The sequence below is a fragment of the Meles meles genome, chromosome 12 (assembly GCF_922984935.1).
Source record: "Meles meles chromosome 12, mMelMel3.1 paternal haplotype, whole genome shotgun sequence".
Lineage (NCBI taxonomy): Eukaryota > Metazoa > Chordata > Mammalia > Carnivora > Mustelidae > Meles > Meles meles.
This window is the reverse complement of record NC_060077.1, coordinates 45,789,722-45,812,496: the sequence shown is the minus strand read 5'-3', so window position 1 is coordinate 45,812,496 and position 22,775 is coordinate 45,789,722. Positions and strand designations below refer to the sequence as shown.

Below are 22,775 nucleotides of genomic sequence, written 5' to 3'. Positions count from 1 at the left end.
CGTTGTTTTGCCTTTTTCCAGAGTGTCATGTATTGGGAATCCTACAAGATGTGTCCTTTCTTTCACTTAGTAATATGTATTTAAATTTCCTCCATGTCTCTTCATGGCTTTGATAGAATAGTTCTTTTTAGTGCTGAATATAGTCCATTTTATGGATGTACCAGAGTTTTATTCACCTACTGAAGGAGATCTTGGTTGCCAGGAAAGTAAGTCTTTTTTGAATGGGAACTTCCCATTTCGTAACACAGAATATCACAAAGAAATGTATTCAAAGATCGAGATTTAATAAAATCAATAATCATTGTTACCAATTTATTTTATATCATTACTTTGATATGTGCTAAACTGTTAAAAATTTTTAGCCTCAAGTGATTTACCACCATTAGTGCAGATGTCAGCACAGTGAAAAAGGGACAGTAACATCGTAGTATTATGAAAATAGTTTTGATCTTGCTGGCCTTGTGAAAGAATTTCAGAGACCAGTAGGGGTTCACAAACACTTTGAGAACTGGGACAAACCCATTGAGTCATGGTTTATTTATCTCCCTTATACATTGCTGGATTTAATTTTCTCATTTAAAAAAAAAAGGTATTTGTATATATGTTCATGAGAGGTATTAATATTTTTATTTGGCAATGTATTGCCCTTTCTTTTCTAAATGAGTTTGTGTAAGATTGGCATTTCTGTAAATACTTGAAATAATTTACTAGTGAATTTTATCTGGACCTGGATTTTCTTTAAGAATTTGATTGATATTTAATTTCTTTAATAGATAAAGGGTATTTAGATTTTCTGTTTTTTTATGCCAGTTTTGGTGAATTTTCTCTTTGAGAAAATTTGTTTAAATATATTGAATTTATTGGCATGAAGTTGTTCATAATATCCAGACTGTTCATTAATTATTCTTTTATATCTGTTATCTTTATTTGTTGATGTTCCCCCCTTCCCATACCTGATAAGCCTTTGGTGTTTTGTTTTTGGTCAGTGTTGCTAAGGATTTATCAATTACTCTTTTCAATTGTTTACTTTGTTTACTTCATATATTATCCATTTTCCACTTTACTGATATTTACTCTACATTATTTTCTTTTTTTCTACCTTGGGTTTAAATTGCTTCATTTTCTTGCTTTTTAAGGTGTGTGCTTAAATCATTGATTTTTTTTTTTAATACCTTCTTTCCTTATGTAGACACTTAAAATTATTATTTTCTGTTTAATCACTTGTAGTTGTAGCCACAGCTTTTGATGTGCTATGTTTTTATTATGCAGTTAAATATTTTGTTATGTTGTGGGTGTTTTTTTGGTTTAGTTTTTTGCTCTTTTACCTGTAGATTGTTTGGAATTATGTTGTTTCATCTCCATTTATTTGGGCCTTTTTCTAATACATTTCTGTTACATATTTCTCATTTGGTTCTGTGTAGTCCCAGAACATACCAATGCTATTTTGGTCATCTGAGTTTATTGATCATTTTTAATGGACTGTATATGGCCCAGAAAGCCTAAAATGTTTGTTATGTGGTCCTTAATAGGAAAAATTTGCTGACTCTTGGTATAAGGGTGCTAAGATGATGACTTTGAGCCGCTCCTCTAGGATTTATATTACATATCTTTAATCATCCTCTGCCTTAAATAACAAATGACTTCAGGTATAGTATAAGATTCTTAAAATAGTATGCTTCCATTTCCCTGGTCCTTGGTGCTATTGTTGTCACACAGTTTACTTCCACATGTTAGAAATCTTATACTTCATTCCTATTTTTGCCTTAAATAGTCATTTATCATTTAAAGAGAGTAAAAATGTTTAAAACTCATTTACCATTTTTGGCATTCTTCCTTTGGATCCAAATATAAATTTCTATCAGATACCATTTTCTTCTGCTTCAAGAACTTACACATTTCTTACAGAGCATGTCTATGAATTTTCTCTGCTTTTGTTTTTCTGAAAAGCTCTTTATTTCGCCTTTATTTTTGAAAGACATATTTGATAGGTATAGATTTCAAGATTTACGTTTTTTCTTTGAATACATTAAAAATGTCTTCTGATCTGCATAGTTGTCATTCTTAATTCCTTTACATATAATATGTCTTGTTCCTCCTGATGCCTTTGAGATTGCTTTTCAGCAATTTAATTACATGTCTTGGAGAGGTTTGCTTATATTTATTCTGTTTGAGTTTCTTGGATTTGTGAGTTTATAGTTTTTATTAAATTTGGAAAAGTTTAAGCTATTTAAGTTTGTTTTCTGTGTGCCCTTCTCTCTCCTCTTTTTTGAGGCTACAATTCCATATGTTGGGTAGTTTTGCCCATTGTAAAATTTTGGTCCCTTTTATGTGTGTGCACGTATGTTCATCTGTTGATGGATATTTTTGTTTTTACTTTTAGACTGTTATGAACAGAACTGCTTGGGAACCTTCATTTTTGTAGATGCATATTTTCCTTTTTCTTGAGTAAATAACCTGTGAGTGAAATTGCTGGGTCTTATGGTTAAGTATGTGTTTAACTTTGTAAGAAACTGCCAGATACTTTCCAAAGTGATGGTGGTATCATTCTACATTCTTAGGAACAGTAAATGGTAGATCCAGTTGTTCTACCATCACAGCATTTGACTGTTGTCAGTTATTTTTCTTTAAGTCATTCTGGTGGGTGTGTAGTGATACTTCCTTGTGGTTTTAGTTTACATTTATATGATGACTGATGGTATTGAACGCTTTAAGCTTATTGGCACCTTTTATATCTTTTTGTGAAACGTCTGTTCAGATCTTTATGTATTTTTAAATGGGTTATTTTCTTACTTGCATATAAAGAATGCATACTGGGATCAAGTCTTTTGTGAGATATATCTGCTGTGATATTTTCTCTCAGTTTCTGATTTTTTCGATTTTATAAAAATGTTTTTTTGAGTAGAAATTTTAAATTTTGTTCAAGTACAACCTGTCAATTTCTTTCTTTTATGGTTTTGACTGTTTGTATCCCATCTAAGAAATCTTTGCCTGTGTCAAGGTCACAAGAGACTTCTGTTTTCTAAAACTTTTACAAGTTTTATCTTTTTATACTTAGGTGTATCATCTGTTTTGAGCAGACTCTTGTGTTTGTTGTTAAGTAGTGGTGAAGGTTTATTTTTTTCATATGAGTGTTCAGTTGTATGAGCACATGTTAAGTCTGTTTCTGGAGTCTGTTCTGCTGATTTGTATATGTACCTTTACACCAGTATCCACTCCCCACCGTCTTGGTTATTCAAGACTTGAAATCAAGTAGTAGGAGTCCAGATTGTTCTTCTTTTTCAAAATTTATTGGCTATTCTAAAGTCTTTGCATGTCCTTTGGACATTTTAGATTCAGTTTATTTTCCACAAGAGTCTTCTGGGATTTTGATTGGAATTACATTGATACTATATATCAAACTGGGATGTCTTTTTAAAAATTTTTTAAACATTTTTCTATTTTGAGAGAGAGCTTGTATGTGTGAGTGGCGGGGGAGGGGCAGTGGCATTGGGAGAGGGGGAGAGAGAATCTAAAGCAGGCTTCATGCCCAGCATGGAGCCTCATGTTGGGCTTGATCTCACAACCCTGAGATCGTGACCTGAGCCAAAATCAAGAGTCGGATGCTTAACTGACGGAGCCAGCTAGGACCCCCCAAATTGGGACATCTTGAATCTTCTGAAAAAAATTTCCCACAACAATGTTTTATATATTTTTTTCTTTTGTTTTAAAGATTTTATTTATTCATTTGAGAACAAAAGTATGTGCTTGAGTGGGGGGCAGAGGAAGAGAGAGAAGCAGACTCCCTGCCAAGCAGGGAGCCCAATGCAGGGCTTGATCCCAGGACCCTGGGATCATGACCTGAGCCAAAGGCAGACGTTTAACCTACTGAACCACCAAGGGGCCCTATTTTTTTTCTCTTTTCTTTTTTTAAAGATTTTTTTATTTGAGAGAGAGAATATGTACACACATGCATGCGCATCAGGGGAGGGGTAAAGGGAGAAAATCTTCAACAGACTTCTTGCTGAGCTTGGAGCCCCAAAAGGGGCTTGATCTCACGACCCATGAGATCATGACCTGAGCTGAAACCAAGAGTTGGTTGCTTAATTAGCTGAGCCACTCAGGCACCATTTTATTTTCAATACAGGATCGTACACCTGTTTTTTTAAATGTCATAAAGTATTTCATAGTATTTGATACTATCATAAATGGCATTTTTCAAATGTCATTTTCCAGTTATTTATTGCTAACATATACAAATAGAATTAATTATTGTATATTGATCTTGTATCCTGTGATTTTGCTGATTTTTACATATTAGTGTTTAGGATTATATAGGTAGCATACAATCATGTTGAAATAAGAATGGTTTTATTTTTTCCTTTTCAATCTGCATGCCTTTTATTTCTCTTTTTTTTTTCCCTTGCTTTACTGCACCGGTTAGGATATTCAGCACAATGTTGAGTAGAAGTGGTTGACATTGTACACATCATTGTTTTTTTTTTCCTGAATCTAGGAGAAAAATCTCCAGTTTTTGTTGGAGTTGTTTTATAGATGTTCATCATTAGTTTGAGGAAGTTCTCCTCTATTTGTAATTTGCTGAGAATTTTTATTCATGAATGGGAGTTGAATTTTTCAAATACTTTTTCCATATCTATTGCAAGGGTCATTTTTTTTTCCCATTTTATTTATTTTTTTTCAGCATAACAGTATTCATTGTTTTTGCACAACACCCAGTGCTCCATGCAAAGCGTGCCCTCCCTATTACCCACCTCCTGTTCCCCCAACCTCCCACCCCTGACCCTTCAAAACCCTCAGGTTGTTTTTCAGAGTCCATAGTCTCTTATGGTTCGCGCAAGGGTCATTTTTTTATCCTTTAATCTGTTAATGTGGTGAAATAAATACATCAACTCTTTTAAATAATAAACCAACCTTTCATTCTTGGGCTAAACCCCACTTAGTCATTATGTATTTTCCTTTTTATATATTGCTGGATTCTATTTGGTGGTATTTTGTAAAGGAATTTTGTGTTTCTAGTTGTGAGAATTACTGGTTTATAGTTTTCTTGATTTGTCTTTGTCTGCTTTTGCTGTCAGTGTAATCCTGGCCATATAAAATGGGTTAGGAGGCATTCCCACCTCTTTTGTTTTCTGAAAGAGATTTTCTTTAAATGGTTCATAGAATTCTCCATTGAAGCTTGGAGCTTTCTTTGTGGGAAGACTTTCAGTTAGGAATCTAATGTATTTAATAAATGTAGGACTCTTGATGTTATGTTTTCTTTGACATCTGTTTTGATAATAGTTAACATCTTTTAAGGAATCGGCCCATTTAATTTACAGCTTAAATTGTCAACTTGATTGGCATAATACATTCTTACTGTCCTTTAATTCTAGAGTCTCTAGTGATGTTTTCTCTCTCTTTTTTTCGCCCCCCTGGTATTGGCAAATTGTGGTTTCTCTCTAACTTTCTTCATTATCTACCCAGAGGTTTGTCAATTTCATGGATTTACCCCCCCAAGAGAATCAACTTTTGTTTGTTTATTTATTATTTTATTGATTTCACCTCTTTGCTTTATTTCCTTCTTTTACTTTGTATACTTTTTCTAGCTTCTTACAGTAGAAGCTTAATTTATTTTAAGCCCTTTTGTTTACTGTTTATATCTTTTGTCTAGTTTTCTATTGTTTGCTTTACTGATTTTTTTTTTTATGTGCTTCTATATAATGTAACCTTTTTACCGTTTTTCCTTTTAAATTTTGACTGGTAATGTTTTATAGAAGTTTTCAAGAACTATGTAGTAACATTAGTCCTTTCACCTTTTATGTCACTTTTAGAAAATATTCCAGCAAAGCAAGGTTTTTTTAATTCACTTACATGTTTTTGCAATTATTTGTCTTATGTATTTATTTATTTTAAAAGATTTATTTATTTTAAAGAGAAAGAGTGTGAGCGCGTGGGCGCAGGTTGGGGGAAGGGCTGAGGGAGGGAATCTTCAAGCAGACTCCTGTTTGAGTGTGGAGCCCATCCTTGTGGGGCTCAATACTCTCTACCCATGAGATCATGACCTGAGCTGAAACCAAGTGTCGGACGCTTAACCCACCGACCCACCTAGGCACCCTTTTTTTTATTTCTTAAGTCTTTTAATTGATTTTGGGTATGGCATACTGTGAGGTGGAGAGCTGATGATATTTTTTTTCTAAATTATCCAGTTTTTCTCAACATTCCTCATTGTATAATCTATTTTCTTCTTAAATGGCATTGTTTTAATCTTTATTTTTTAGAAATTTCTTAGCTGTTATTATGGGTATAAACTTGGTATATATGAATGAATCACTTTGTAAAGTTTCAAAAAAATTAAATTCATGTAATAATTTAGAATCACATCTTTACGGTAATTTTTCCTGTCTAGAAACTGTTAATGACGTTCAATTTATTATTTAGGTGTATTTTATATTCCTAAGTAAAGCTTTATAGTTTTCTTATTAAAATTTTATAGGTATATTCTTACGTTTACTGTTATTTACTGATACTCTTTCTTTTCTTTCTTTTTTTTTTTGTAAGATTTTATTTATTTGACAGAGAGAGACATAGCAAGAGTGAGCACATGAGCAGGGGGAGTGGGAGAGGGAGAAGCAGGCTTCCTGCTCTGCAGGGAGCCTGATGCGAGACTCGATCCCAGGACCCTGGGATCATGACCTGGGCTGAAGGCAGATGTGTAATGACTTAGCCTCCCAGGCACCCCATTTTCTTTCTTTTATATCATGTTTATAACAGACTATTTGCTAGTACATCCTTTAAATATTTGGTTTTCCTGAGGGTAATCTTTGGAAAAAGATTTTTTAGTGATGGTTTAGTATTCCTTCTGCTATCACAGAAAGTTTAAGTTAAAATCATGGGTGGTAGAATGAAGGATTTTGGATTTCAACATAGGTGCTCTCAGGACTCTGTTATCCTTATTAATTTTCTTTAAAAAAATTTTTTTTAAGGTTTTATTTTTAAGTAATCTCTGCACCCAACATGGGGTTCAGAGTTAAAACCCTAAGATCAAGAGTCACATGCTCTACTGACTAAGCCAGCCAGGTGCCCCAAACTTTTTAACTTTCTAATTTAATCCTCATGTGGAAATTTCTGTCTTCTCTTACTGTCTTCTTTTCTTCTTAAACCTCCATTTTTTGGCTCTTTTTTTTTTTTTTTTAAACCTCCCTACTCTTTTCTTTGTGTTATGTGTTTATATCTTCCATAGTAAGATTTTGTTAACATTTCAGGATTATATGATTTAGGGGACAGTGTCATCTTCATTGTTTTTCTGTTGTATGGAATGTTACATATGTGTTGAATGTAAATATTCCCTTATATATATCCTATATATAATATATATTCCCTTATATATATTCTATAATGTAGAATTATAAAATTGGATATTTTGAACTAATTTATGTGTTTGGTGTAATGTTTTCCAATAATGGAGGGTTTGGTGCTCTCAAAATAATTCCATTCAATTATAAGTAATTGTTAGTTACACAATAGACATTCACAAAAAGAATGCTAACTGCACTTTGTTATGGGGAGAAATGATTCCACTAAATGTTAATAATCATTTCGAGAATTCCCTCCCCTCCAGTATTTTAAACATTCTCAACTGTTTTTATGACAGTATTTATTTTTCCCTAGCTTCCTTGAAGTATAATTTATATGGATTAAAATTTTTATAAATTTTATAAAAATATTATAAAATTATAAAAAAATTTATAAAATTTTATAAAATTTTATTTTTAGTGTGCAGTTTGAATTTGGGTAGTTCTGTACAGTCATGTAACTACCACCACAATCAAGATACAGAAGTTTTATCATTCTGAAAAGTTTCTTTGTGCCCCTTTGAATATAAGCAGGGGGCCTTTGGCTTAAAGCAGCTACCTCAATACTTTTTTTTTTTAATTGTTGCTGATTTTTAGTATTGACAAGAGTTGTGTAACCTTCACCACAATCTAATTTTAAAACATTTCCATCACCCCAGAAAGAAATAGGTGTCTGTTTAAAGTCACTCCCTCTTCCACCTTTAGCCTTAGCAATCGCTAGTCTGCCTTGTGTCTGTAGATTTACCTTTTCTGGCAAATACAAGCGTACAATATGTTTTATTTTTCTGTGTCTGGCTTCTTTCATTGGACATAAGCATTATCAACTTCTGAGCATTTTTATGAAATGAAATTTTTTTTAAAACAGGGTATGACTCTACTAATGATGGGGTCAGCAGATGCTCTTCCTGAGGAACCCTCAGCTAAAACTGTCTTTGTAGAAGACATGACAGAAGAACAGTTAGCATCTGCGGTAAGATATACCACGTTTTGTATAAAAATGATTGCTACAGGTACTACGATGCGTTTCAGAAAGTAGCATCTAAACATTTTAAAGATTTGGGGCGCCTGGGTAGCTCAGTCGGTTAAGCGTCTGACTCTTGATTTCAGCTCAGGTCATGATATCAGGGTCGTGGAATCAAGCCCTATAATGGGCTCCACTTCTAAGAAGAGTCTGCTTGAGATTCTCTCCCTCTTCCTTTGCCCCTTCCCCTGCTCAAGTGCACACACTGTCTCTCTAAAATAAATAAATCTTTAAAAAAAATAAGTGTTTTGAAGATTTAATTGGTAATATCAAGATATATGTTCTTGTTTATTTTGAAGATTTTATTAGAGCACATGGGTGAGTTGGCGGGGAGAAGGGGAAAAGGAGAGAAAATCTCCAGCAGACTCCACACTGAACGTGGAGCCTGACCAAGATGTATGTTTTTAGAACTAAAAGGTTTTATTTTTGAAATTGGCTTGAGGAGTCCTGATATAATTGGATAATTCAGTGTAAAGTCAATTAATGTCTTTAATAAATAAGTGTTGGGCAGTGCTAACAGTGCTATTATTTTATGGGAAAAGAGGCTTTCAATATTTTTGAGAAGGGAATTAAAACAATGTCAGCATAATGCAAGTGAACATTTCTGTTAGGAGTATAAAACTTACTTTTGGGTAAAGTTGGAATATAAATTGGTATGAGTTGGTAAATTATACTTCAAAGTGTGAACTTTAGTGATTTTATATATGCTAAGTCATTTTATAAAAATATTTTAATCCTTGTCCTTTTCAGATGGAATTACCATGTGGATTGACAAACCTTGGTAACACTTGCTACATGAACGCTACAGTTCAATGTATTCGTTCTGTGCCTGAACTCAAAGATGCCCTTAAAAGGTAAGACAGAAGATAAATGTGAGTCTTTTTGGTGGGTAAGGCACACTCACATTTTGGTGAGTAGTGTTTTGTGTATAAATGTGTGTATAATTTTTTAACAACTTTACTGATACTCCTTTATTATACAGTTCATCCCTTTAAAGTATTCAGTTAAATGGTCTTTATTCAGCAGGTTGTACAACCATCACAACAGTCTAATTTTAGGATCTTTTCTCCCCCCCCACAAAAAAACCTTATATTCACAAGCAATCACTCATTTTACCATTCCCACCTCCAGCTTTAGGCAACCATTTCCCTACTTTCTGTCTTACAGATTTTCCTGTTCTGGACATTTCATATAAATGGAAACATACAATGGGTGACTTTTTGTGACTGGATTCTTTTACTTAGCATAATATTTTCTGGGTTTATTCATGTTGTAGTATGTATCAGTACTTCATTCTTTTTTATGTCTGAATTAATAGCCCATTATTAATGAACATACTGCATTTTGTTGATCAGTTCATCTGTTAACATTTGATTCATTTCTAGAAGTTTGTAGCTCCTTTGAGTAATGCTACCATGAACATTCAAGGACAAGTTTTTGTGCAGACCACTTTTTTTTCATTTCTTTTGGTTATGAGTGGCTTGCTTGGCCACATAGTAATTATGTTAAACAACATTTTGAGGAACTGTCAAACTGCTAGGCACCATTTTACCACCAGTGTAAGGGAGTTCCAATTTCTCCACCTCTATGCCAATATTGTTATTGTATGTCTTTGATTATAGTCATCCTAAGGGTAAAATCGTCTCTCATTTGTAGTTGTCATTTGCATTTACATCATGACTAGTGATGTTGAGCATCCTTTCATGTGCTATCTGGCATGTATATCTTTGGAGAGATGTCTGTTTAAATCCTTTGCCTGTGTTTTAAATGGTTCATCTTTTTATTATTCAGTTCTAAGTGTTCTTTATATATTCTGGATACAAGTCCTTTTTCAGATAGATAATTTATAAATTTTCATTTTGTGAGTTGTCTTCACTTTTTTTTTTTTAAAGATTTTATTTATTATTTATTTGACAGACAGAGATCACAAGTAGGCAGAGAGGCAGGCAGAGAGAGAGGAAGGGAAGCAGGCTCGCTGCTGAGCAGAGAGCCCGATGCGGGGCTCGATTCCAGGACCCTGGGATCGTGACCTGAACCAATGGCAGATGCTTTAACCAGTGAGCCACCCAGACGCCCCTTGTCTTCACTTTCTTGATGTTGTTTTGTAACACAAAAGTTTTTATTTTTGATTAATTTAATTTTTGTGTTTTGTGTGTGTTTATCTTACGTGTGAAACCATTGACTAATCCTAGGTCACAAATATTTACTTCTATTTTGTTAAGAATTTTAAGCTCTTAAATTTAGGTCTCTGATCCATTTTTATTCTGATCCATTTTCAGTTAATTTTTATGTATAGTGGGGAGTTGGTAATTGGTATTCCATCCCATTCTTTTGCAAATTGATACCTAGTTTTTCGAGTACCACTTGTTGAAGACTACTCTTTTTCCTGTGGAATTGCTCTAGCACCTTTAAAAATCATTTGCTCATAAGATGTATGTAATAAGATTTATTTCTGGACTCTCCATTCTAGTTTAGAAATAAATACATTGATTTGTATTGATTTGTCTTAATGCTAGTGAGTAATGATTTTACAAAGAAGTAAAACTTGGGGCACCTGGGTGGCTCAGTGGGTTAAGCCTCTGCCTTCGGCCCAGGTCATGATCTCAGGGCCCTGGGACTGAGCCCTGCATTGGGCTCTCTGCTCAGCAGGGAGCCTGCTTCCCTTCATCTCTCTGCTTGCCTCTCTGCCTACTTGTGATCTCTGTCTGTCAAATAAATAAATAAAATCTTCCAAAAAAAAAAGAAGTAAAACTTTGCTTTACTACCATATACAAAAGAAAAAAAGGGTAAACAATTATCCATGTTTTGAAAGCCTGTGAAATAGTCTATAAATGAGAATCACTTCTCAGTCTAAATATGTAACTTAAAAATATAGAACTGAATTCTGACTAAATTTATTGCAACTGTCTTGATATATACACTGTCACTTCTTAATGTAAGTTAGAGTGTAAACTGCAGTTTGGATTCTTAGCCAGCTTTGTGAATGATGGTTTTGTTTTTTTTTTTCCTTAGTGGCTTGGGAAATGCTTTGATAGAACTGAGCAGTAGAGAGGAGAGAGAAGGATTATGCAGAAACCTGAGAGTAACTGAAGGTTTTCTGAATTTCTCTGAAGTGAATAGTTGTCAAGTACTTATGAAATTGCCTAGATTGTAGCTTAAGTACTTATTAGGGTATAAGACACAGGACCTGTCTTCCAGGCACTTACGGTCTTAATTGAGAAAGGCCATCAGATTTGTTACTGTTTCAGAACTGCTTTGTTGGGAAATGCTGAAGTCAAAGTTATTTTTCCTCAGGGGTTTGTAGTTATTTCTCCACTATTTTCCTATGTGGCTAGTTACTGATAAAAGATAGAGTATCAGTCTTATTTCTTATTCTTTTCTGTTAATAACTTTTAGGGTTTTTCCTTTATTTTTGTTTTTCATAGTTTTCCGATAGGGTAGGTGTGAGATTTTCTTTTTTATCTTATTTAGTGCTGAGTGAACACCTTTTCTTTCTTTCTTTTCCTTTTTTTTTTTTTTTAAGATTTTATTTATTTATTTTAGAGAGGGGGAGAGGGAGAGAGAGAGTACGAATGGATCGGCAGGAAAGAGGGGCTGAGAGAGAAGCAGACTCTTTGCTCTTTGCGGAGCAGAGAGGCCAGTGTGGGACTCTGTCCCAGGACCCTGGGATTGTGACTTGAGCTGAAAGCAGACACTTAACCGGCTGAGCCACCTAGGTGCCCTGAGTGAGCCCTTTCATTCTGAGGACTCTTGTCCTAAACTTTGGACATTCTTGACTCTTACTTCTTGAGAGAAGCTTCTCTATTTTATATAGCTTCCCTGATATTCTGAATAGTAGAATTTCTGGATCTATTTTTCACATTTCTTTTTTTTTCTTCTGCACTTTTAATTTTTTTTATTTTTATGTGCTGTGTTCCAGGAGAGTGTGTCAGTTCTATTGTACATTTCACTGATTTGTGCATTAGCTTTGTTTCACAGCTTCTTATTTATCACAACCTTCTTTTCTTTAATCTCCTGTTCTTAATTTTGGATGATTCCTGCTTTTATTTCTCCGAGGCTCTGAAGTACTCTTCTTATCTCCCTCCCACCCAGCCAGTTTGGTCCTTTTGATTTTAACTGTTCTCTTGAGATGTAAGGATTGATCTCATATTTGTTTGAAGATTGTGTACTTAGGCAACCATGTCCCAATTGCAAATGATCTAATGAGCAGCTTGTTGGGCAGCTCCCTGCCCTAGAAGGTGGCTACTTGGGAGAGACTTGCCTTTTTTTCCAAGATTTCCTCTGTACTTTTTTCACCTGGGATACCTTCTAGCTTCTAATCCAAAGAGAACTCTTCCAAGTTTTGGAGTTATTTCTCTGAGTTTTGTATAATAAGCAGGGGAGATTTCATCCTGTTGATTCAGTGTTCTTGAAACCAGATGAAGTATTTTTTGAAGCTTAGATTTTACAAGAGGTTGGAAATTGTTGTACTTAACTAACTTAATATGAGAGGACATGGATGGGGTTGTATGTCTTTGGAAAAATGGCGCTAACTGATAAAATAGGAATGAAAGAAGAGAGGAAAATTTCCACAGAAGATGTTTTACAACTGGTGATGCTGAAGCTCATGCTTAAATACTTAAGGATTTTTATTTGGCAGGTTCTGGAGAGTGGGATATATGTTATAAAGGCTAGAAAGGAAATAGACTGGGTTAGCTGAAGAGGCAATGAGGGCCAGGAACCAGAGCTGCAGGTAAAATCTGATTTGGTTGATGCTGCCCAATAGTGGAACCTCATGATAATGTAGGAGTTCTGAATTTAGAACTTAAAGTGAAAAGTGTATAATATAAAAATTACCCTTAAATTCTGTGAGTTATGAAAAACTGTATCTCATGGCCATATTTTTATCTTACTAGAGATTGGCAAGGCACCTTTTTGAGAAGTACCACATAGTTTTTTCATTAGCAGTTACTAGGTTGTTATTTTACTTCCATTTTCAAATTTGTATAGGGATGATCTGTTCTTGATAGAACTTAACTATAAAATTGGTTGGACTCGGGGCGCCTGGATTAAGCCGCTGCCTTCGGCTCAGGTCATGATCTCAGGGTCCTGGGATTGAGCCCTGCATCGTGCTCTGCTCCGCAGGGAGCCTACTTCCTCCTCTCTCTCTGCCTGCCTCTCTGCCTACTTGTGATCTCTCTCTCTGTCAAATAAATAAATAAAATCTTTAAAAAAAAAAAAATTTGGTTGGACCCAACTTTTTTTTTTTTTTTTTTTTTTTGCGTCTTAAATGTACATGTCCTGTGTCTTTTAAGGTCAGCTTTTTAAATTTGTTTTCCTATGAATTTGTCCTTATGTCTTCAAGATATTTTAGCATAAGAGTTCTCTATTTTGGACCTGTATTTTCCCCCGTTTTCATTTCTTATTTGCTAGATATATAGAAATTTATACATATAAATTTACCATTGCCAGAGGTTTGTATATTTTATTTTTCACAGAAATCAGCTAGTAGGTTTATTCAGTCAGTTCTTTTCATTGTCTGACTCATCCTTTTTTTGTTTTGATTTATTTGTTTTCCTTAGGCTGTTTTATTGTAAGTTTTATGCTTAGGTCATTTATTTGTTCTTTTGTACTAATGAAGGTATTTAGTTTTGAGTGTTGGCCTCTATTCCCTATTCATTAGATGAGGCTGTTCAGATATGTATTTTTTAAAGACTGTAAAATCTCTTCCTTTTGACCCCCAATTTTTTAATTTAACAGACATTAACATAAAAAAAGAGTACAAACGAAGTATCCCAGAGTGAACACATCTGTGCAACCAATACAAACAGAACCCTATCAGCTTCTAAAAATCCCCTCACAACTCTCCCTTCCTGATTACTATTCCACCTTTCTGTTCAAAATTGTTAATACTAATGTGACTTTTAACCTCATAGATTAATTTTGCCTGTTTGGAACTCTTTGTGAACAGAAACATAGATTGTGTTCATTTGGGTCTAGCTCATTATTTTTGGGTTAGCTGTGTGTTTGTAGTTGTAGTTCATTCATATATATGCTGTATAGTATACTATATGCACATACTACCAAATAATTATCCATTCTTCTGTTGATGAATGTTTGGGTTGAGCTGATGTATGATTAATGTGACTATTTCACAGATGATAGGAGAGTCAAGGCATACTCTTTGTAGATGATGAAGTATTAGTAGACATTAAGTTGATGAATTTTTTCTATATCATCACTTACTTTTTATATATTGTTGACTTCATAAAGACTGGAAAAGGTACTTTTTTACGTATTTCTGTTACATCTCTCAGTACTCATGTCAGTTCTTCCTTTTACTTTCTAACAGTTATTCTTTGTAAAGTTTAATTGTTAATATTATTTGGTTTATTGGATGGTTTTATCTTACTTAGAAATTAAATGTTGGTGTAATGAGAGTTTTTTGTGGGGGAATGCTATTCAATCACTCATGATTTTCCATTCTCAGTTATTAAAAAATAATTATTAGTGTAGCCTTTGCCATAACTGTAGGAATAGTTACTTAGCAGTGTCACCCTGTAACTAGAACTGAAATCAGTAACAGCAGCAGTTGTGTCATTATATACTTCACTGATGTTTTGGGATACACTTGCTTTATTGGTACTTCAACTTCAAAAATGCCTTTTAGGTAGTTGTAAACTGAGTGGGAAACTATTAATGATTTTCCCTTTTTAAAAAGAACATATGTAATTTAGACATTATGAATTGTATATTAAAAATTTAAAAAAAAAACTTGAGTCACAGCAATTTCTGAAATATCTAAATAAACAAAAGAGAAAAACAGAACTTCTTAATTGGATATAATTTATTTTCTGTGACCTCTTTCATTCTACTTATATAGCACAGAGGTTTTTTTGTTTTTAAATGGAAATATTTACATATAGTAAACATGAAATATCTTGTGTTTGGTGTGATCAGTTTTGATAAATGCAAATTCTCTGTAACCCCTTTTATAAACTGTAGAACATTTCCCTCATCTCAGGATGTTTTTGTACTTGTATCTTTTCCCAGTCCTCATCCCCTCCACCACCCAGCTCTGCAAGCAGCTACTGACCTCTTACTAGTTTTGTGCATTCTGGAAGTTAAATGTACAGAGTTCACCATCATAGTCTTTGAAGTTTATCCATGTTATTGATGGTATGGATATTGATGGTATGATGGTATTGGTTGGTCCACATTATTGCCACTCGTGGTTGATTTCAGTCTTTTTCATTTTAGTCCCTCCAGTGGGTGTTTTCTTTTGTTTTGTTTTTTAAGGCTTTATTTATTTATTGGACAGAGGGACAGCAAGAAAAGGAACAAAAGCCAGGGGAGAGGGAGAAGCAGGCTTCCTGCTGCACAGGGAGCCCAATGAGGGGCTTGATCTCAGGACCATGGGATTATGACCTGAGCCAAAGGCAGATGCTTAACTGACTGAGCCACCCAGGTGCCCCTCCACTGGCTGTTTTAATCATAGTGAATAGGCAGTCATTCCCCTACCTCTCAAGTGTTTGATATTATCTGAATGATAATTTCTGATCCTGTGTCATAAGACATTGTATGAGTGAATACTATTGCTTATTTCCTTTGGATGGCCAGTCCTTTGTGCTGTTGTAAATTAAATGAGGATTATAAATTGAAAGTGAATTTAGAAGTCATTTAATAAAAACACTGCAGTATGTAGGTAGCCAATGGACTTGAAAATTAAGTGACTTATTTAAGGTTACATAACAAGTGAATGCTGAACGTAGGTGTATTAACTTTGATTTAATGTTTTTTGTTTTTTGTTTTTTTTAAAGATTTTATTTATTTATTTGACAGAGAGAGAGAGAGAGAGATCACAAGTAGGCAGAGAGGCAGGCAGAGAGAGAGAGAGGGAAGCAGGCTCCCTGCCGAGCAGAGAGCCCGATGCGGGACTCGATCCCAGGACCCTGAGATCATGACCTGAGCCGAAGGCAGCGGCTTAACCCACTGAGCCACCCAGGCGCCCTAATGTTTTTGACCTAAGGTTTTTTTCTTATTTCTGAAAGTGTATTTTATTTTCTTTGTAAGAATGGACATTAAGAGTGTACTTTTTTGTTTCACATTGTTTTCAGGAAATTTTTTTTTTTTTTAATAAGTTAGGAGAAAGAATTTCAAGTAGACTTCATTCATCTAAATTCCCTTTTTTCCTAGTGTTCCTTTTTTGCCCATATAATGGTTGTAGGAGTAAGACCAGAAGGGAAGAAGATAAAAGATGGGAACAACTCAGATTAAGTTGCAGTTGAGGATGTTATCATAAACTCTTAATTAATTTCTTCCCTTTTGAGTTTCAGAATGAATTGAATCCTATTTAATTCTGCCTTAATGTTCCCAGGTATGCAGGTGCCTTGAGAGCTTCAGGGGAAATGGCTTCAGCACAGTATATTACTGCAGGTCAGTATCTTAAATAAATGCCTTTCTGACAGGACAGTGTAGTATTCAAGAAATGTTACTTTTCACTCAGTTTGTTTAGTAGCTTTCAGTTTACAGGAGAGATTTTGTAGAACATCATCTCATTTAAAACGAGTACTTAGTGTTAAGCAACTTAAGGACCTATTTTATTATTTAGATTATAAACCAATGATGTCTGTTTTTTCTGAAAAATAGTCTGGATTTTTTGGATTAAAATTAATTTTGGCTTTAGATTCTACTAGTAAAATATATCTCTGGGGATATACAGAGAGAGATTTTATTATAGTTGATACAGTCATTATAAGAGAGCATCTTAGTGGGTGTTTGTGTAAGGAAATAGTATGAAGTATGAGGAGAAACAAATTCTTAAAGGATAGAAATAATTTATTTCTTCATTACATGAGACCATATATTTTGTCCCCATTTGTTTTGGGCTGGTTTTAAAAATGAATACTCTTAAATCTTTAGGTTAGGTTGGTGTAGGGTATTTTTATAACCATGCCTTTTTTGGGGTAGAGGGTAATAGCTTTATGGAGATAAAATTCACATCCCATTACAATTCACCCACTTAAGTGTGTAATTCAGTGTCTTTTAGTATATGCGGAGCTGTGCAGCCATTACCACAATTTTAGAATGTTTTTGTGGCCTTGAAAAGGAAACTGTAACATTTAGCACTCAATCTGTTTTCTCCTCACCACTCCCAGCTATATGCAACCATTACTCTACTTAGTCTCAGTATATTTACCTATTCTGAACTTTTGACATACATGGAATTAGATAGTATGTGGTCTTTTTTGACTGGCTTCTTTCACTTAGAATGTTTTTAAGGTTCATTGACATTTTAGTATGTAGTAGTACTTTTTTTCCTTTTAATTGCTGAATAAGATTCCATTGTAGGGATCTATCACATTCCATTTGTCCTTTCATCCCTGATAGACATTTGGGTGGTTTCCACTTTTTGACTATTACAAGTATTGCTGAAAATTTTTACAAACTTTTCTATGGACATAATGTTTTTATTTCTCTTGGGTGTGTATCTGGGAGTGGAATTGCTGGGTCATATGGTAACTATATTTAACTTTTTGAGGAACTGCCAGGCTGTTTTCCAAAGCAGTTGGCATCATTTTATATTTCTCCCGTGAATGAGGGTTCCAATTTCTCTTAATAATACTCGGTATTGTCTGTCTTTGATTATAGCCAGCCTAGGGGTGTGAAGTGGTATCTCATTGTGGTCAGCTGTTCATTTGTAATACTATAAACAGTAGGTTTCTTTGTGTCATTTGGAGTTAGAGATTTTCCTTTGACCTTTTTTCCCCTGAAAGTAGATTTATTTGTTGAAATGAGATTTTTAATGAGAAAAATATGATCACTTATATCTAGTTTTCTTGATTGCTTGTGTATCTGAGAGTAACTCAGAATGGCAGCAACTTCTCCAGTATCCTGTGAGTCTTGTAGTGAAGGGATGAAAGATACTGTTCTTCATTTTTAAATTTTATTCTGTGCTAAATTTAAAATTAGCACAAAGAACAGTTCCAGAATTCACCAATTACAAACTTTTTTTCACAGCTGGTTCATGATTCTCTGTAACAGTGTTCTTTTTTTCTGAACCATTTGAGAGTAAGGTACAGACATCCTGTCTTACTCCTGAATACTTTAGTATGTATTTCCCAAGAATAAGGACATTCATAACCATAAGACAATCACCATTTTTCAAAGTCTAGGAGTTTAACATGGATAAAGTACTCTAAAATACAAATGACTTAAATTTTGTCAGTTGACCCAATATTGCCCGTTATAAAATTGTTTTTCTGTTTTGCTTTGGGATCCAATTTAGGATGACATATTGATTGCATTTAGTTGTCATGTCCAACTAGTCTCTTAATGTACAGTGAGTACATTTTTGACTTTTTAATTTCAAACTAATGAAGTACTTTGAGATGCTGTTTATGGTATACATTAAATCTTAAATCATCCCAGGAAACTGGGATCATGACCAGAGCCATTGGAAGATGCTTAACTGAGCCACCAAGGAGTACCCCCAGAATATTTTAAACACCATGTTTAGTTGTCTTAGTTGTCTTATTTGGGAACATTTTATTAAACACTGACTTTGTGCTGAGATACAGTATTTCTGGGTCTTCCGTTTGTATAATAATGGTAGGTAACATTTCACATATTAATAAAACAAGTCAGGAGAGGCTAAACTAGAATTTTGCTGTACTTGAAGTAAAAGCAAGGTGTGATAGCTAGGAAGTCAGCAGAGGAAAAGTATTCTCAACTCCAGAGCAGGGCTGTGACTGACCATGAGATTTATAAGGTGAGAGAGGATGGTGGAGGAAAGATTTTGAAGAAGGCAAATTAATTTTGGTTTTCAGCTATCAATAGAGTCATGAGGTATGTTTAACAGATTTTAAAATTTAGGAGTTGAGTAGGTGGTTAAGTACAGGCTTAAAAGGAGGTAGGTTGAGAGTGGTGACCTGATGGCCTGATAATGGCGTAGTACCAGAACAGTAACATTAGCCTGTTGATCTCTAGACAGAGGTTATGTGTTTGCTCTAGTGAATGAATATGCCCTGCTTTGTTTGGGAAGACAAAGCCTGGCAAGGAGAGAGAGACTGAGGGGTAGGACTCAGAAGTTGTTTATAGTTAGTCATTACATTATAAAGTCTGGTCAGTTCTTCAAGATTTAAAAACAATTTTTTTTTAAAAAAGATTTTATATATTTATTTGACAGAGAGGGAGAAACAGCGAGAGAGGGAACACAAGCAGGGGGAGTAAGAGAGGGAGAAGCAGGCTTCCTGCGGAGCAGGGAGCCCGATGTGGTGCTGGATCCCAGGACCCTGGGATTGTGACCTGAGCCAAAGGCAGATGTTTAACGATTGAGCCACCGAGGTGTGCCCAAACAAATCTTTTTCTTATTGTGAATTTGACAACTACAAAAGTAGTAGATATACTTAAAAATATTACTCAGCAGTTTTTGTTTATATTAATCTAGAATTAATATACATATTACATATGTCATCATTTTATTAAAGCAGTGTTTGCTTTGTTTTTAAGCCCTTAGAGATTTGTTTGATTCCATGGATAAAACTTCTTCTAGTATTCCGCCTATTATTCTACTGCAGTTTTTGCACATGGCTTTTCCACAGTTTGCAGAGAAAGGTGAACAAGGCCAATATCTTCAACAGGTAAACAGGGCAAGGTTCTGTGGTTTCATTTTGTAAATGTAAAACTTAGGTGTTGTACACTTACTGTGTTTATTTGTATTTCCAAACACGCTCCAATTTTCAAGTCCTCTGTGGTTCACATCATCCTCATTTCTTGGCTGAGGTGGTCTGTTAACTATTACCTTGCTTCTGTTTTTGTCCTTCTGCAGTGCTTCTCCACACAGTCTCCAGAGTCTAAAATGTAAATAGGGTTATCTTGGTCCCTTGTTTGTTACCTCCTAATGATTTTCTGTCCTAGTCCTGAATAATCGAGGTCCTGTGTCCCTGTCTGAGCTCTCCTGTGCCACTCTCTCCCTTGCTTACTTCTTTTGACTCTGAAACACTCTGGCTTCCTACTTACTTTTAAAACCCTCCAGTATCATCTTTATGCAGGGTCTTTGCTCTTGTTTCTTTGGCTCTCAGATAGTGCATTGTTTGCTTCCTCACCTCACTCATGGCTCAAATGTCAAGGCATCACAGACGTTTCCTTGACTCGCCTATTGAAATAGTACACTTCTTTCCCTTCATCACTTTCTGTTTCCATATTGCTTTTTTTATTGTTATTTTTATTATTTTTTTCATACTGCTTTTTTAAATTCATACTCTTCTCATTAGGTGAATTTGTTATATTTTGTTTATGTCCCCTTTGAGAACGTTTTCTGTTTTGGTTACTTCTGTTTATTCCTGTGTCTAAAACAGTAGTTAGCATAAGGAAGAGCTCAGTAAACATCTCTTGAATAAATGAATATTTTAGAATTCCTCATTGTTCTGAAGATCGTATAATAATCTAGTTTGACTTAATATTTTTAAATAAAAAAACAGCTTTCTTCCCCTTCCCTAAGGAACCAGTAATTCTTTTGGAAGGATTTTGTAGATAAAACATTATCAACAGCCAGGATTATTTACTTTGTCATTTTTTAAATTACAGGATGCTAATGAATGTTGGATACAAATGATGCGAGTATTGCAACAGAAATTGGAAGCCATAGAGGATGATTCTGTTAAAGAGGTAATTGACATGTTTGTGATTATAGATTTTCATTATACCTTGATAATTATACCCCCCCCACACCAAAAGCTTGAAATAAATTTATCCTAATAGACATGTATTTGAATACTTTGGATGCTCAGCCTGTAGTTAGAATTTGAAAGCTTGCATTTGACACTTGAATGCATTGTATTATTTATTAAACTTAATTGATATTACTGAGCATCTGTAGTCTTTTGGTAGTGTTTTTTGAACAGTAGAAGGATTTTCCAGAAAGTGATTACATTTTTAAAAGCCTAAACATGTATTTACTAAACTGGATTATGTGGGAAAAATATACATTAGTACCTATATAAAGAAAAATTAGAATTTTTATTTCATTTTAATTTTTGCAGACAGATTCTTCATCTGCATCAGCAGTGACACCTTCTAAAAAGAAAAGCTTAATTGATCAGTTCTTCGGAGTTGAATTTGAAACTACGTATCCTTATGAGCCAAGATTTGTAGAGATGTACTCTAACTTACTAGAAGTGAATTGGTATCAGTAGCCTTGTTGACTCATTGGAGTGGTGGGTAGGGTATATAGATAAATTCTTCAGAGGCTTTTATGCCTAAAAGATATAATGAAACTTAGGAATTTGGAAAAATACGCCATCAGAGTAATCCTTAAGTTAGATAAATGTACACTTTAGGGATATTATTTTTTCCTAAGAATATCTTTAGCAGAGTCAGCCTCATTAATTCACTTCATAGGGAATTAATTTTTAATTATATGAAACAGAGTTTATCAGCCAGATTATATATATAAGATTGAACCAATTCATAGAACATGAATTCAGGGAAGGACTATTTTCTAGGTCATGGGTGGAAACTTAGATTTTTTTTTATATATGTTTGTGTTAAAACCATTTTAAGATTGTGTAAGTACCAACTTACATTTGTTTAGTTTATCCTTTTATTACTTTTATTATTCATTACTCATATTGTTAGGTGCATGAAGCACTTTAAAATATGTTGAAACAAATGTGGGAAAACAAAATGTTTAAAATACCAATGGATAATGCTATTTTTTAAATTTCAGTATAATGACTATACAGTGTTACATTAGTTTCAGATGTACGATATAGTGATGCAACAGTTCTATACATTACTCAGTGCTCATTACAATAAGTGTACTCTTAATCCCTATCACCTGTTAAATCCAGACCCTTACCCACCTCCTTTATTTTTGAGAGTGAAATAATAGTATTTCTTACTCTGACTTACTTCACTTTTATTATACACCTTTGATCCATCTATGTTGTTGTAAATAGCAAGATTTCATTCTTTTTTGTGACTGAATAATAGTCCATTGTAGATGCCTCCCACATCATCTTTATCCATTCATCTATTGATGGATAGTTGGGTTGCTTCCATAATTTGGCTATGGTAAATAACACTGCAATAAACATAAAGGTGCATATGTCTTTTCAAAGTAGTGTTTTTGTATTCTTTGTACAAATACCTAGTAGTGGAATTATTGGATCAAATGGCAGTTCTATTTTTAATTTTTTGAGGGGGTTCTATTTTTTTTTCTTTTAAGATTTTATTTATTTATTTGACAGATCACAAGTAGGCAGAGAGGCAGGCAGAGAGAGAGGAGGAAGCAGGCTCCCTGCTGAGCAGTGAGCCTGATGCGGGGCTCGATCCCAGGACCCCGGGATCATGACCTGAGCTGAAGACAGAGGCCTTAACCCATTGAGGCACCCAGGTGCCCCAAGGCTTCTATTTTTAATTACTGAGGAAACTCCATACTGTTT

At 34.3% G+C, this 22,775-nt stretch overlaps 1 protein-coding gene across 2 annotated transcripts in view; it reads left to right on the top strand.

Moving 5' to 3' along the window:
• Positions 1-22,775, top strand: part of USP14 (ubiquitin specific peptidase 14) — a 44,946-nt gene that overhangs the window by 6,571 nt on the left and 15,600 nt on the right. Inside the window, exons 3-8 of one of the 2 annotated variants that reach the window (XM_046024536.1) lie at positions 8,194-8,298; positions 9,100-9,203; positions 16,706-16,764; positions 19,840-19,970; positions 20,917-20,997; positions 21,372-21,457. In XM_046024536.1, coding sequence (XP_045880492.1) covers positions 8,194-8,298; positions 9,100-9,203; positions 16,706-16,764; positions 19,840-19,970; positions 20,917-20,997; positions 21,372-21,457 — 566 coding nt within the window. The remainder of the gene's footprint in view (positions 1-8,193; positions 8,299-9,099; positions 9,204-16,705; positions 16,765-19,839; positions 19,971-20,916; positions 20,998-21,371; positions 21,458-22,775) is intronic. The other variant, XM_046024537.1, reaches the window with a different exon arrangement.